The sequence below is a fragment of the Neopelma chrysocephalum genome, unplaced genomic scaffold, assembly GCF_003984885.1.
Source record: "Neopelma chrysocephalum unplaced genomic scaffold, ASM398488v2 Primary Assembly neopelma1_26b, whole genome shotgun sequence".
Lineage (NCBI taxonomy): Eukaryota > Metazoa > Chordata > Aves > Passeriformes > Pipridae > Neopelma > Neopelma chrysocephalum.
The window spans coordinates 1941294-1957910 of NW_020897696.1; the positions used below are offsets into that span (position 1 = coordinate 1941294).

At 37.8% G+C, this 16617-nt stretch overlaps 1 protein-coding gene across 2 annotated transcripts in view; it reads left to right on the forward strand.

Annotated features, from left to right (window-relative positions):
• OFCC1 (orofacial cleft 1 candidate 1) overlaps positions 1–16617 on the forward strand; it is a 185376-nt gene that overhangs the window by 119657 nt on the left and 49102 nt on the right. For both annotated transcript variants that reach the window (XM_027676211.1, XM_027676213.1), the window contains exons 16-18: positions 6843–7061; positions 8888–9140; positions 12511–12674. In XM_027676211.1, the coding sequence (XP_027532012.1) occupies positions 6843–7061; positions 8888–9140; positions 12511–12674 (636 nt within the window). The remainder of the gene's footprint in view (positions 1–6842; positions 7062–8887; positions 9141–12510; positions 12675–16617) is intronic.

Consider the following 16617-nt stretch of genomic DNA (forward strand, 5'->3'; position numbering starts at 1 on the left):
GTGGCTCTCAGAAGTAGATATGTATTTGGTCAGGAGGAAGATTGCATTTTTCCTCCAGACAGAGCAAATGTCCTTGGGGATGTTTTCTGTGTCAAGGTAGAAACCATACCACGCATCAGGTATAGGGGACTTAGCTTAAGCAGGAGTACTACCTACATATATATGTGTATTTCTTTTTCTCCTGGGCAGGGTACACTGCTCCTATTAGCATAAATGAAAGGTTTTTTATCTTGATTCTCCTGAATGTCTATAGATGTTTCAAGTCTAACATTGCTCCTCCTGTAGTTTTCCATTTCTTTTTTAACTGAGATGAGCTTGAATGTGTATTTATTACTCTGGTGACCCTATAAACTTCTTCTCCAGGTCCTAAACACTGTTTTATTGCTCATGCACAAGGTTGAGCATTTGGCATTACTTTCTGGGTGAACAGCTCCACAGATAGTACTGTGTTTTTTGAGATCTATACCTCTGCTGACATCTTGCATCCTCCCTGTGTGGGCTGTGTCTTTTTCTCATTCATTTATTGTCATCTTATTTACTTCAAGCAGTCAGAGGGCAAGAAGTAGGGGAGGAGTTACACTCTTGCTTTTGCTCCTTGACTGGCCTAGTCATGTCATGAGGATGAATAACAGAGGCTGTCTGCTGCCTTTTGTTCCTTTCTAGAATGAAATATAAAACAGAGCTTCTTAAAAGTTCTGAAAGCTGCGCTCGAGTTTCCTTGCTTCATGTTTGTACCCATTCAGAGCTGGAAGCAGCCAGACTGGAATATTTTAACAAAGTCTGTTCCTGTAAGATTTCCAGACTGTTTTGCCAAGCCAATAAGCTCTTGAAAATGCAGTAAAGCATGAAATAGGCAAAGTTTTAGTTGCCTACCTAAACTGCAGGGCTGACAAAAATAATTTGGTTTTTGTCATTTTTGCTATGTCATTGTCAGATGCTGCTCAAAGCTGAAATGTGCAAAGCTTTGCCAGCTCTCTACAAGGAACCACGCTGTCCTCCAGCACTACTGCCACTCTGCTTAAATTTTGTGATTCTTTCTTCCTCCAGTGCTTCCTTCCTCAGCTTGGTAAAAAATCTCTTCTTGTGAATATCTCAGTTAATTCCCTCAGGAAATTCTTAGTTAGCTAAAGTCAGGAGATGGGCTTCTCCACCAACCTAAAACTGTTGGGTAAAGGGATTGCTGAGGACATGAATCTGCTGCTGTTTACCAATTTTCTGTTCTCGTAAACTCTTTTATAGTGAAAGTCATGTCCACCATTTTCAGGCTAGTACAGTTGTATCCAGAGCAATATGAAACTGTCAGCACTTTCTTCCCTTCCTCTTTAATGAACATGGCTTGGCCCACCGACCAACAATGTCCATCCCGCAGTATGGAAGAATGTAGTGGTCCCTCCAAGGCAACAGCTGTGCCAGCATATAACCCCGTGAGTGGGCTATGGGAAAAATTCAGCTGATATGTTTGTGTTTTGCTCCTGGCTATGCATGTGATGCAAACACACCTAGGTTGTTGCTAATTCAGACTTTACTGCCTGCTGGCCATCTCCCATGAGCTAGCACAACCTGGACCTTGGAAGGAACTTGGCCACAATCACTCTGGGTGCATTCACATACCTGTGTCAAGTTCTTTGCAGCAAACCAAAACAACTATTGCAGTTACTGGATTACTATTTTTCCTCTTTTGCAAGAATGTTTAATTCCTAAGTCCCTCAGTGTTTTTGGATTTTGCCTGCTTCTGGCAGTTTCTTTTTTCCACTACAGGTGCACCTGAAAAATAAACCTGTCATGATTTTCAGCATTTCTTCTATACCACGATTTTGGATTTTTCAGTAAGCTGTAGAACAAATCCTCCTATGAGCATTTCTATGTTAAGGAACTGCTTAATGTCCCCTCAGGTCTTTTGTCACCTCTCTTATAGAAGATATCCCCTAGATAACCTTTGTAACTCCTTGTGATACTCGCTTTCTTGGTGCTTGCAAACTGAAGAATATGAAGCATAGATGTGTCCTGGAAAGAGATGAGAAAAAACAGTGTCTATATTGTTGGCAAATGTTCTCCCTGCTTATATTCACTTTGCATACAAATAAACAAAAATGTAATATTTTATTAGGAATCCAGTGGATAGAATAATGAACTGTAACTCAGCAGAGTTCGGTTCACAGCTCTGCCATTGGCTTATTGGGCGAGTCGTTTGTATCATCACCATACAGCCTGGAATAATGGCAATTTCCTTGTAACACAATACAAGCTTTGAAAAGAAAAAATATTATGCAGAAGGAATAATAATAAAATCCTTCTAATGATAATAAAATTTTATGTTTTATGTATATGTTTATGTTGTGCACAATGGAATGAACCATATTCTCTTCTGCCTTGTGCTTCATCAGTGGTGCTTCTAACTGGCTTCCATTTGAAGGGCTACATGTATTTATTTTAGATGTGCCTTCAGATAGAGGTGTGATTTTCCACTGAAAGTTATAGCATTTCATTGTAGTAACACTGGGCAATGTTTCCTACATCTTTATTTCTTTTGATAAGCCATAAAGAACTTACCACCGAGTTTAAATACCCACCATTTAGGGTGATGGTGGGGAGGGTTTTTTTATTTGTGAACTGAGTAAATACGTTCCACAGACTCTTGGGCTGTAAAGACTGTGTGTGATTCCCTGAAAGTAATTTGCATAAAGTGGTAATTTGTATCTGCATTTGCTCTTTAATTTTTCTCTGTCTCTATGGGTGATGAAACGTTTATTTTGTCATATTTTATGAAATGTAAATAATAGATACATTCAGGACTAGATCCTGAATACCTCAGCTGGTAGACACCAATGTACTTTGAGAGCAAGCAGGGTTGCATAGGCTGATGATTTACCCCCACCACCAGTTGTAAGTGCCAGTCTTGCAGTGCATTATACAAATGTTCATCATGGTTCAGCAGCAGCAAAGTGTCACCCAACAGTACACACTACCTTTTATCAACTATTACTTTTCTGTCATCATCATCATCAACTGCAGCTTAGGAGAATCTGTGCATTCTTTCTTTCCTTCTGAACGATTTCCATTCAAATAATTGACATGTGTTTATGGTAATTTGGTCTCTGCTATTTGTTACTGCAGCATTTCTCAAGGAAAAATGCAAAACTAATGCCCTAGAACAGAAACATTCAGCCAAATTACTTACCAGTAATCCAAGGAATCATGGATAAATCCAATACTCAAGTAACTTCTCATTCGGAACTTTATATAGTTTTCACCCAAGGGTTGAGATTTGTTGGGGTTTTTTGGCTTTCGTGGTTTTTTTTGTTTCTTGTTTTGGTTTGTTTTGGGTTTTTTTGTGGATGGAGGGGTTGTTTGCTTTTTGCAAGGTAATATTGGTGCTGCCTATCCTACAAGCACCTTTATATCTCTTCTGAAAACTTTATCTGCCAGCACCATCACTCCACCCTCAAGCTTTCACTACTAACACCAGCTAAAAGTATTTAAAGGGGCTGTTTCCACTTGTTTGGTGCATTTCATTTCATGTTTCTGCCTCTTTCTTTCTTCATTTTTCAAAACAGTCAGTGAGAGAGATCATTTAAGCCCAGTGTTTTGAAGTGGCAACCAGTAAACAGCCTTATAACATGATTAATGAGTACTCAGAAATAGTTTGTTGAAACTTTCAAGTGAGTTGGAGTCAACAGAATTTGTTTTAAAGTAAATTAAGATATTCCACTTATAAGTTGGGACATTCCCTGAGTCACTGCCTATGCTACATTTTCCACCAATTTTTACCACTGGCTGGTAGTACTCATGTCAAAGTGTTACACAATCACAGAAGTGACACTCAGAATCTGGACTTCTGACAAATTGAACAGAAAAGAGGATTTTGATTTCCATTTAAAAGCAGGAAATTATGATCAAGGTGTTTGATGAAAACCATAAAGTCTTAAAAAAATTGCTGTTCTAAAAATAAAAACTAATGTTTGATTCTACCAATGGACTTATCTTTCTTGATATCTTTTACTTCCATCAAGCTTGGCTTTGTGTGGAGTTTCTGGGCTGCTATTGTTTTTTCAGAGGAAAGATGCAGCTAAGACATCACAGATGTTGCTCTGCTGATTTAAGCAGGGTCATTGCATGGAAGGCTTTTGGGTCTGATAAGTGAACATATTTTGAATTTCTCTACTTTCATTTAGAAGTTTATTGAGTAAGTATATTCTCGTGGCTGAGAGAGCCAGCATCTCAGCAGAGATGACATAGCTCACAGGGGGAGGCATTGGCTCTCTTTTAACCTCTTGAAAGTGGAAGTAATCTGGGAAGCAATGAAGTGATGAAAGCACAGGTTGAATATTTTCATTGCTGCCTAAACTTTAGGGAAGTTCTATGACCACACTTTGTATAGTGCGCTCACAGTGCTTGCACAAGCAGCTTCCACACAATGAGAGACAGAGCTGGAATAAGTGTATTCATGGAGCTCCTGTGAAAGTGCTGATCGCACCGACAGGTCCTGCCTCAGTGAGGAAGAAGTAAACTCACCTTCCAAACACCATATTTTGGTTACTAAGGTTTTTCAGTACTTCTGGCACTCCAGGACTGCTGTGAATGAAAGAGGACTCGGTATTTTCAGTGCTTTGAGCTATGTACACTCCTTCCCCATCCCTATGCTGGGTTGGAAGGAAGGATTTATGTCTTGAAACCTTTTATAGGTGTCACACTGAACATTTCACTCTGGTGTTGCTTATGCGGAAGCAACTTCATTTAGTAAATTGAGCCTAAATAATCTAGTAGTAAATGATTCCAGCATGAAATGAGGTGTTGATCTAAATCCAGATTTTTGTAAAAAATACATAGTTACTTGTGCTCTCGGCACAGAGGTGAAGATTGGCAATGATCCCTGTAGGATGTGGATTTCTGAAATGGGCGAGGCTGGGTGGGACATCTATGCAATTCTGCTTGTTTGATGAAGGATGAGTAGAGTATTATGAGCTAAGATAGTATTATTTTTTTCTTTTTTTTGCACGAACAACAAACTATTTGGTCTAACTAAAATACCAATGTGGCTAATCCTGCCTTCTTAACTCTTCTCAAGGAGTGAATGCCTCAACAGTAAATTTTGAAGGAAGCTATTAAAGATGACAAAAATATCTTTATATGAAAGGAAGTTAGGGCAATCTGGCTGCAGAGTTCAGAACACTCAGAATTCCATGGTTATTGTAGTATAATACCACAGTCAATTATATTTCTTATTTTACATTTTTCTTTGTCTCTTTCTCACACGAGCCAAGACTGTGAATTCATAATGTTAATGAAATGTGTTGTGATGTTCCTGTAGGCTGCTGTGGGAAAATAATTACAGTATGAGGAAGGTGATTCATGATGTAGCCCTGAGTCTCTAAGGTAGGACTTTATGACTGATTGGGATAAAAGAAAAATGGACTGCAGTGTCTCAAAAAACCTTCAAAACCCCTGACAGATCAAACTACAGTCACTGCAAGGATTAGCTGTCTCAGCCCAATAGACATTTCGGCAAGAACTTTTAGTGATTTGTACTTGAAACCTTTTAGTCACCCAAAACCTTTTTTTTGTGGTGTGTTTCTGACAACTTCTCATCCTCTTCTTCAACTAAGCAGGTAACTAAAACCTGAGCCTTCTCATGAGAAAAAGAACTGGCTGACAGCATGCTCTCTCCACCACATGCATCCTGCTCAACACTTAGGATCAGAAGTAATATGATGCCAAGGCTGGTCTCAAAATCCAGACCTATGGCTGGCAAGTGTGTTGTTTTTTTTTCTCCTTCTCATCCAAACCTAGAACAAATGCAGAAACCTTTTAAGTTTCTCTGTTGTTATCACAGTTCTCTTTGTGTCTGCTGAAGAAAGAAATGTATAAAGCTATTTAAGAAATATGTGTAGACATGAAAGTGCTTTAAAAGTGTATAAATACAGCGCAAATATCTGTTGCTTCTTCTCCAGTCATATGCTACACTTTAAAAAGCCAGTATGTTTTCTTCCACAAAAAGATCTTTATATTTCTGAACTTTCAGAAGGCTTAATCAACATAAATAACAGTCTGAGCATGATGACATCATATTGAGTCCTAGAGTTGTGCATCTCAGCTGCTTAGTCATTTAAATTGGTGGAAATAAGCATAGCAGTTAGAAGTTTTCAAAGGTCAAAGGAGCTACTGTCTTTTCAGCTTTGAATCAGCTGAGAGACTCCAGTTTCTTGGAAATATAATGCCAAGGCTGCATCTCTGCATCTCTTTTCCTCCCTCCACCCCCTTTGAAGCACTATGGTAATTAGTTTAAAGGGCAAATCACACCACACTCAGTAGAAGAATCCTTTTACAGTGCAAGTTCCTTTTTATTTTCTCTTTCATTTGAAACTAAAGAGGAGTTTTAGCCCACATTGTGTACTGAGATATTTGACCGAATGTTCTTAACCAAATGCCAAAAAGCTGTTCACGGGTTTTCAATAAAATTAATACTTTTCAATACAAATATGAAAAGTTCTTTTACCATTCTCTCTGAAGAGAAATAAGGGGAAAAGTGTTCCTCAGAGAGCAATTTGTGAGAAAATTAAAATCAAAATGAAAGCAAGAGTCTTTTAAAAACTTAGTTTTAAATGTGATTTCTTGTCTTTATGAAAGTGGCAGCATGATTTCTGTAAGGAAGCCACCTCTCACCTAGGCTTGCCATGGAAAAACATTCCTTTTTTTTTAACTGTTAGATGCGCTGTTCAATCAAAAGCTGTGATAAGAATCTGTACCAAATTACCTATATAACAGGACTCTACAGTGTTTTAGCAACTGGTATTCCTTTAATGTCTTTATAAATGACTCTTTACATTGTTTCCATATATTTCTAGCTGCCATTCTGCTGCTGAAGTGAAACTGTACCGGCAGGTTGTGGAGCATTTCCATTTTGCGGCATACACAGTCTTTTCAGAGCTGGGAGCCACACACTGGTGCTCCAGGGACTTCTGGCTGCTCACACTGCTAGTAGTTTTGCTTTGGTTCATGAGACTTTACCTGCATTATTTGAGCCAATGGCTCTTTCTTCAGACCATCTCAGTTCCTGTTACAAAGTAAGTCCTGCTAACCTCTTTTCTCAGCCAGAATATTACTCCAAATAACTTGATTCAAAGCAGTTCCTTTGCGCTATGAAGAGAATCAATGACTAAGACTTGTGCTAAGGGCTCTACATGAAAGCCCGGATAGGAGCCTCTGCAGAGACTAAGAGCAAGGACTGCATCCAGATTCTAGATGATCTGATATGCAAATGTGACCCTAGGAGGTCACATTTACATATCAGGTGGAGGTGTTAGTAATGTAAACTTTAAACCCAGAACATAATGTGTCAATGCCTACCTCTCTTCTTTCTGAGATACCTAGCAGGTGATGTATCTTCCTGAAGAATCATTTATCATTTTGGATAAAGTATTTCAAAATGCACAAAACTGAAGAAGCATTCAAATCATATTTCATATTACTGAAGTGATCTATGAGTAAAATACTTCTAAGAATTTAACTTTGATATATCAGTTTTACAATGAGTACTATAATGAGTTGAAATATTTTAACTATATGATACATAGACTTTAGCTCAGGAATTAGAGCTCCCTAGAGAGTTGCAGGAAAATCATTGTTTGTCACCAGTTACATGAAAAAAAAGATGGAAAACAAGTCCACTAGTGATATATACCTGATTCTCTACATATTGCTGTGGGGTAGAGAATGGGTTTACAGAGTAAGAAACTTCAATCATGCTAAGGAAAGGGACGATTTCTCCAATAGAAACTTTTTTTTATTTGTTCACTTTAAAGCATCACGCAAACCTGAATCAGTCAGTAGGAGCCAGGAGCATGCAACTTTCCGACCTATATCTGCTGTGATAGTGGGATTGATTATTGGCTAAAATTTGTACTGAGTGGACTCTGGACAGTGCTGGGTATTGTTAAGGTGTTCTTCTAGATCTTAATGCAAAGCCAACCATTTCTCACTTCTGTCCTTGCACATCCCATGTGTGCTCAGCCAGCTGGTGTTAAAACTTCTGGGAGGCCAAGCATCGAGAGTCTGTGAAAACAAAGGAAACTCAACAGAAGGAAGCAATGCATGAGAGAGTGGTGGTCATGTTCAAAGCCGCTAGTCACAGCTGTCCCAGGCAGTCAGCTAGATAACGGATAATGTTCTCAAGCCAAAATGCCCTGGATCAGCATCCCAGTCTGTAGCTGTGTGCCTGAACAACATAAGACTGAGCTGAGCGCTCTCTGCTCCTAACAAATATAGTGGTAACACTCGCAAGTCAGAACCAAAGTGAGAATCAAACCACTTTACGTTTAGCTAGGAACAGAATTTAAACCACTTCAACTGGATTGAAATTTTTGCCTTAAATTACAGCATCTGTATGTAGCTCACAGCGCCATGCAGTTCATGTCTCTTACAGTGCCAGCAAACTTCTCATTGTATGAGCTTTGCAAATCTCGTGATCTCATGGTGGCAAGAGGAACATTTCCAACCACTTTAAGCATGCTAAAAGCTATGTCTTCCATATCAGATTTTCTACTTCATGCAATGCCCAAAGGTGCTGCAGTATGCAGAGACAGGTAAGCTTCTGGGGCCTGTGCTCATGATGGTGCTCCTGGGAGGCAGCATCTTTGTATAGCCTTTCCTGCACAGTCCCAAGGGCCTGGAGGTGCACCTAGTGAACTGAGAGTCAGAGGGGGTCAAAGGACACAGAGGCAGGAGGAGAAAATTTCTTTTTTTTTGAGTAGTTTCATATAGTTTTTGGTCGGAGGGTTGTGACGCAGATAGGGATGCAACTTTATGATGCAATATGCATGATTCTACTTTTTTTTTTTTTAATGGTCTGCTTAGGAACACAGACAAACACTCTCCTTTTGCTTTTTTACAGATTCCAGCTCTTTCCTCACACTGTTGAACTGTGTTACCAGAACTCATTGCTGCACACCAGTGAAGAGTTGGTCATGGTTGTGGTGGGACCCCTAACCTTGAATGCAGGGCTGCTTCTTATGGTCCTGATCAGATGGGGCTGTCAGCAGCTGTTTGACTCATTCCCTTCCTTCTTGTCAAAGTTTATCATAGCTGTGGGACTATGGACAGTGCTAGACCCCTTGGCAGTGTTAGTAGTGGATTCATTCCTGGGGGTGAGTCACTTAAAATAACTTGAACATGAGAATTTGACGTAGAAGTTTGTTTTATTCAATGAATCACTGAAAGATATGAAATTCCACCCCTGGCAATGGAACATGAAAGTTAAAAAGAAATTAAATAATAATGTTATACATTACCTTTTTATTAACAAAATTCCCATCTAATGGAGTCACTGTGTTTCTACATAAAATTAAGACCACTGTACAAGCCATATATGGAGATAAGAAAGTAAATTCACTGCTGGAGTGATTGCGTCTGCTTTGAAAAGGATTGCTGCAATTTTAGATGTTAATGGAGATGGGTTAATGAGCAATCCTGATTATTAACACTTCAAATTTTTCTAAGCACTGAAACAGACAAAATGAAAAAAATGGAGGTTATCGTGCACTTCTCTGACATGCAATGTAGTTAATATAATTTGCTGGCACTCCTAAAAAGACTTGTGAGATCAAAAGATAAACATCTTTAAGAAGAGAGCTTCATCATATATAAAATCAGGAGAGCAAAGCTCCCAACTCTATGTATGTGCTGTGTAGCCCAACAGTACTTTGGTGACTGCCAACTTTTATCACGTCCAAGGTAAATGCCTAGTCTCCCAGAAGATGCAGTTCAAATTTGTCTCTCACTGTGTATGTGATACAGGGTCCTTTTGATGATTTCTGAGAGCTTTTCTGGGGGTGTGGTATTGCTCGTCTTCTGCCCTTGTTGGTCTTTCAAACTCATCTATTTCTGTTGCTCACTCTAGATCAAGCAGTAATCCATAGGCCTTGTTGGGGATCAGGTTTTCTCAAATCTCTTGGTTCCTCATCTGCTAACTTGTACTCTGCAGGTGCTTTTTACTCTTTACATTGCAATGGTTTTGAAAATTAAAATTCAGCTCTTCAACAAATTTAATTGGAGCTCACTTGGGAGGTAATTGCAATAGTTTGAGCATGTGGCAACACACTCTAGTTTTCATTTGGACAGCCTGTATTTATTTATTTATTTTTAATTTTTGTGATATTAAACATGCACAGAATTGAATTTTAATTGTAATTATTGTGATTATGTTTTTCCTGAGAGAAAAAGAGGTATTCCTGCAATAACTGGGCTAGAAATATCGAAATGCTTAAAAGGCTTTTTTCTCCGTTCTAATGCTGATGTATTCATAAAAACTGGAAGAAAGGCTGAGGTCTGCCTTATCTTTCCCACACTTGCATTGAGAAAATTGTTGCCATTGACTTTAGTGGAATTGTGCTTAGTTCTACACAAACAGGATCATTACCAATTTCAAATAGCACTTGGTCAGGAGGAAACACAAGATACAAATAAAGTAACTTGTTTTTTCATTAAAATGTTAAAAAAGTACATACCTCTCTGTATTTCATACTGAAAACTTGGCAGTCTTACCACCAAGATTATCTTTAGTAGAAATTCATTTGTTCAAATATTACACAATATACTGTGTGTATCCTTTCCAAAATGAAACTGTATCTCTTACATGTGTTTTCTCCTGGCATTCTTTCAGCAGCTATTTCAGATTTACTTGCCAATCTATTTTAGATCAAAACTTTTTAAAATATTGTGTTATGGTAATATTAGTTATTTTAGTGCTAGAATGTATTTTAGTATCCTAAATGGCCTTATTACTTATGAAAGATGACAGATAGCCCTGGAGACAAAAGTTTTTGTGTTTACTAAGTAATGTTTTTTATTGCCAAGGAAAGGCTAGAGGGCAGTTGCATTAGTGGGGGGGATGGGTGTCAAGTAATAGTCCAAAATACTGTGTCAAATGTGTGATTTCAGGTTTGATTTATTGTCAGCTTGTAAAAGGATGTTCCAGGGATAAGAAACTCTTATGCTGTTCAAATTCCAGTTCTGCCAGAGCTTTCCTGGGACCCCACTCACTTCATTTGTCTATAGCTTCTAAAAAGCAGACAGTAACACCTCTTTGGCCACATGGATATGTGTCATCGTAAAAACCAGTAGACATTGCAAAAGGCTCACGTGACCATCCCTCAGTGATATGATAAGTACTTGAGAGAGATGTTGACAAATGTTATTTAAGTAATTTGAATTGAAGACACCTTTCTTGGATCATGTCTTTGGGGATCACAGAAGGTATACAGATTGACAGAATATCTTTGTTAGAAAAAAAGGGTAGAAAAGTACAGTTCTCCCATGCCATCTTTGCCTTGCCAGATAGAACTGCTTAGATAAGAGAGAAATTTATTCTTGTTTGCCATTCAGACTTTTGCCTCTCTGAAGGAATGTCAGGACATGACTGCTGTGCAGAGGGTTTTTCTTAATAGACAGTTTCTTGTGGTTTTTGGTTTGTTTGTTTTTTTTTTTTTCCCCCAGAATAGAAGTTATAACTGGGAGATAGAACAGAACAAGAGTATTTTAATATTTTTGTAACCAATATGGACAATTCTTAATTAGTGACTAGTCTTTATATGTCATTACGGTGTCCTGGGACCTTTAATTTCCATTACAGAAACCTAGCAGTGTTGAAAAAGATGAAGAGACAACAGAAATGTCCTCAAGAATCTCAGTCCTTCTATAGCTCGTCATTGGACTTGCAGTTGTTGGTCCTTTACCGCGCATGTCACTGCATGCATAAGAGGTAGCCAAAAATGGGAAGATAGATTTGACATTTCCTAAGAATTAATTCGGCCAAGTTGCTCAGAAAGGTGCAGGTTTCTTGAAGCCTAAAGGTCACAGACTCTCTCTCTGAATGATGAACTCTGGATGTTTTGGTGGCTCAGTTTCACATCCTTGCAAAATGTGTCAACATGATCTAATATGGGTATAACTGTCACTGTGTCACTTTAAAAAGGAAACGTGAAGAGAGGAATTTATTTTAGCTCTGAGCAGTAGAAGATCCATGGTATGTATTTAAATTCTTCTAAATTGGTCCAGCAGAGGGCAATGATATGTCAATACAGTAGCTAGTTCTTAAGAACTAGATATGGGGGGGGAAAGAAAAAAAGGAAAATAATAGGTTTCTGAAGAAGAATACAAATCATTCAATATTATGCCTACTTGGTCATAGAAATAAGGCAAATTTCAGCCTTCTTCCCTTTCCACTTTTCCTGACATACATTAGTAGAGTTCACTTTGAGTATTTTCACTGTTACACAGGTTTTGTTCAATAAGTCACCTCTATAGGGTAGATTTTAATTGTACTAAAATCAACCAGAAAATAGTTTATTTCACATATCGTGGTTAATTTCAAATTCTGTATAGCAGACTCCTAAGTTTCAGACTGTGTTCCTTGCAAATTACACTTAAATTCTTCTTATAAAGAAATTCAGGTTTTTTTGTCTCTATGGTCTAATCAGGTTTGATATTTTCTTACATTAATTTTTTTCTCCATGACAGCGATTTGGGAACAGTGTAGACAAACCGATTGCTGATGCTGCAAAACTCTCCTGGGTCTTTCTAAGAGCTGAGGAGTCAGGGGTTCCTGGTGCTTTAATCACTGTGATGCTTTATACAGTCCTGTTCATGATCTCATCGACAGTATTGTACCTGTATTTTTTAAGGTATGCCTCTTTATCTTTTTATTCCCTTAGGAGCTTAGGCTCATGCCCCTTCTCCTGTTAGATAAAATAAGGTGACATTGGAAAAGACTTATCAGTGTCACACATCCAGAGCCCAGAACTGCAGATAATCAAGGAGGGGTTAGCTTCTGCTTAACTTTTAATGCACTGGGATTTGCTGGGCACTGCAAGTCAGAGATGGAGCCATTTACTTCCTCACCAGGAGCACAGCTGGTATCATGGTTTTTCATAGAGTCTAGGAGCCTCTGCTTGTCTGGCTTCAGGCAATGGTGCTGTGTCAAGGGCTTAAGCTGCAAAGTGTGTGTACCTTTTATATAGGTATTTTGGAAGATGTTGTGTCTTATAAGCAGGGGTTTTGTGAGAAATAGGAAAAATTTCAGAAAGCTACGTATAATATGAAGTGCAAAAACCTCTGAGTTCGTAGCGGCTCTCAGAGCCTTACAGCGTTTTGATGATACAGTATTTTTCACTTGATGTGACTGAGTCATCATGACATGACTTAATTCAAATAAATTTTCCATGACTTCAGCCCATTTTAAATATCCAGTTCATCGTGAAATTTGACCAACTACCTTTCTTGCCACCGTCCTAGTAGACAGAAATTAACTGTGCAGTCAATAGGGACAGGTGTGGGATGCTGAAAATTAATTAGATAGGATGTCTAATATATTGAATGAAAAAATGTTTGTTTGGTTGGTTTTTTTTCTGAGTGGCTCATCTGTAATGTAGTATGAATTTTGTACTGGCCCTCTATTCATCCAGTGATGAATGTTGGCAAGCACCAATAAAAAGTCATATGCAAAGGCAAGATGCAGGCGGATGTAAGAATAGAAAAGCCCAGCATACGCCCTCCATATGACAGAATCATCCCTCAGTCACCCTTTCACAAATTCTGCAGCAGTCAGGAAAAGTTAAATGGCCATCTGAATTTCTGCAAAGTATTTCAAAGCTTCTGCATTCCTGGAAGCTGTACACAACTCCAATGTACTGGTAGTCTAGTTAATTAGCTTTTGAGATGTTAATGCCTTCTTAATCATTGACTTAATAGTTTTGAATAGCTTCATAAGTTTTAGCTGCTGTCGCTTATTACTCAGGAAAATTAATTTAAATTAAAACATTTGTAAGACAGGTTTTTATGAGAATATTACTAACATCTTCATTGTCTGGGGAACAGGTGCAAGATCATCAAAGGCACCTTTCCTTCTGGATCAATTTTCCCATAATGTTTTCCAATAAAGGGGTGGATGAATAATGTTACTAAGGGAAAAAAAAAGTTGTCTTAGCACAACACATTTTAAAAATGATTCATTGCAAAATACAAAAGCTAAGGGAAAATAACAAAATGTGTTACAGTGCATAAGGTCTTTGAAGTTCTCTACTTGATAACAAAAGGAGACATTTTGAATACTGGAGTCTGTACAGAGTAAAATTATACTATGAGCTTCCACAATTGGATCAACCTTCTCTTCCTTGTATGTCTACAGCCCAACACAGTGGGAACCTTGGACATAGCTGGGACTCTTGAGCAGCACACTGTCAGTCCAACAATGATAGCATTAAAACCTTTTAAAATGTTTTTAAGGAAAATATCTCTGTAATTCATAATACTGTTTCCTGAATGTTGATATAACAGCCTTTGTTTTTAAGAGAAAATAGTGCTAAAACTAAGGCAGTAGCACCCCTTTGTGTGAGTGTTTCTCAGATGTTATATCTAAAATATATTCAAATGTAATGTCACTCAGCTCAGAAAATATATTTTTAAACAGACATCCACCTTATTTTTCCCTTGTAAAGTAAACCAATATAGATATTGAGGGATATCTTCTGTCTTAAGACCCCAGTCCACAGAGAAGACTTTGGCTGTTGAATGGAGGAGTTGGTGCCATTTTTTAGAATTACTCAGCAGTTTGCCATTAAACTGAAGTGTATGACAGTGTGTAAAAAAAAGGGGTAAGAACACTGAATCCACAAGACCACCAAAGGAAGCAGGGGAAATGTCTGTTTCTGGCACAGCTAAAAAGCTTCATGGCAGCACTGATGAACAAGCAGGAAGCTAATGAAATCATGGGCAGGGGATAAGCAGCAGTAGACATCTATTCGCATCTTTATAAACGAAAATACCTCAAAAAGTCTGGCTCCCCTTGGGTGTCTTGGGAGTCTGTAGTACATCTAGCATGGAGAGATATTCTAATTACTTCTTGGAAAAATGAAGTGGCATTGGTTGCAATTCCTTCAATTTAATTCCTCTAGACATTTGAAACAGACAGGAATTTGTTGGTGAAATGTTTTCTGCACTGTGAGAAAATGCAGACCCCTCTCAACTAAAAGTGTCTGCTGAAAGTGTCTGAATTTCCTGGTATTGAAACATTATTCAGGGAAAAGCTTCAAAAACCTGCATTTTTCAGTGTTAACAGTAAAACTGTTTTTGTATTTTTTGACAGTGGTTTTCCAAAAAAGGATGAGAGAGGCTCAAGTGAAGATGTAATAAATTATTTTAAACCACTAAAATTACCCTTCAATTTTTGGTTTGTGTAATTCTTTGAGATGCCTGTTTTTTTGACTGATGCTGGATAGCAAATCATTTCAATGTTTTCTGTTCTTTCTGAGAGATAAATAAATGAACTTGTAGAGTATTATACTGATTCTCATATGTCTATAAAACATAATCTGAGTTTTGTTTTTTTATTATATTAGCAATAGAAATAACTGTTTTTATATTTATAACAACCCAAGTTAAGGTACAATAAGTTTTATTATTTTCATGTTGAAGAAAAGAAATTAGAGCAGGTAACAGGAGCAGGCTGAGTCCTTTGAACAAAACGAAATAAGTTAGAAGACAGCCTTCGTGATTCTTAATTAATTCAAAGTTAATTATATTGTTTATAACCATGTGCTTAAAATCTTCATATAGAAAATGTTTATGGCAGCAAATAGACAGTAATTTAACTGCATTAAATTTTACTTAATTTGAAATAAGAATGTTACATTAAGTGAGCTTAAATAAATGGCAAGGTCTTTCTCTTGTTTAGCAAGATAAGTGACAAGTCATTTAATTTGCTGACCTGGAATTTCAAATATGAACACCATGGAATAATATTGCTTCAACATGAGCAGAAGGTCAGAAAGCCCGACAGCTTGACTGCTAGTTTTTCAACTAAGTACAAGATAATTCTAAATTACTAGTCAATTCTTGCAAAAATGTATCTATTGTATCAAAAGATCATCTGATGTAGATCCAGAGATTAAGAGAAAAACTTTTCTTTGAAGACACTGTGAAGGATATTAATTATTTATAAAAAATAATTTCTGCTGTAGCATGGTTTAAGTTACTCTAGTATCCTGGTTTGCCTTAGCACTGATTTGCATTTCACACTTTAGAGCATTTTCTATTATTTCTTGTCGCCAGTTTGTTTTCATTCCCAGGACTATCTACCTCTACCTGCTCTCCCCTTTTCATAAGAGAATCCCAAAATGACATCTTGGAAACTACAGCAAATTTAGGGCTGCAGCTTCAAAAAAGAATATTTCAAATAAAAGAAGGATGGGGAAAAAAGTACAGAGAACACCTTTGCATCAAAGCATGAGATATAAATTCCTAATCTGATGTTGAGCCAGGCTGCCAGATTTCGGTACCAGAATAACTACTCTCTCACAGAAACTCTTGGATATAGAGTTTGACCCCAAGGTACACATTCCCCTTTGAAGAGAGTACTAAAGCTCCTCATAAGATCAAGATGAAAAACTGTTTCTTGGCGCATCTCCTTATTTCTGTTCCATACTAAATCTCAGTTGTGGGCAAAAGTGTACTAAGCAGTTTATTGAGTGTGTTTCTCTACACTTACTGTGAGCACTGTAAAATGTGATGTAGAACTGGTGTAAATGTGAAGTTCATTCTGATTTACTTGAACAACCCTCTGCCTCTCCC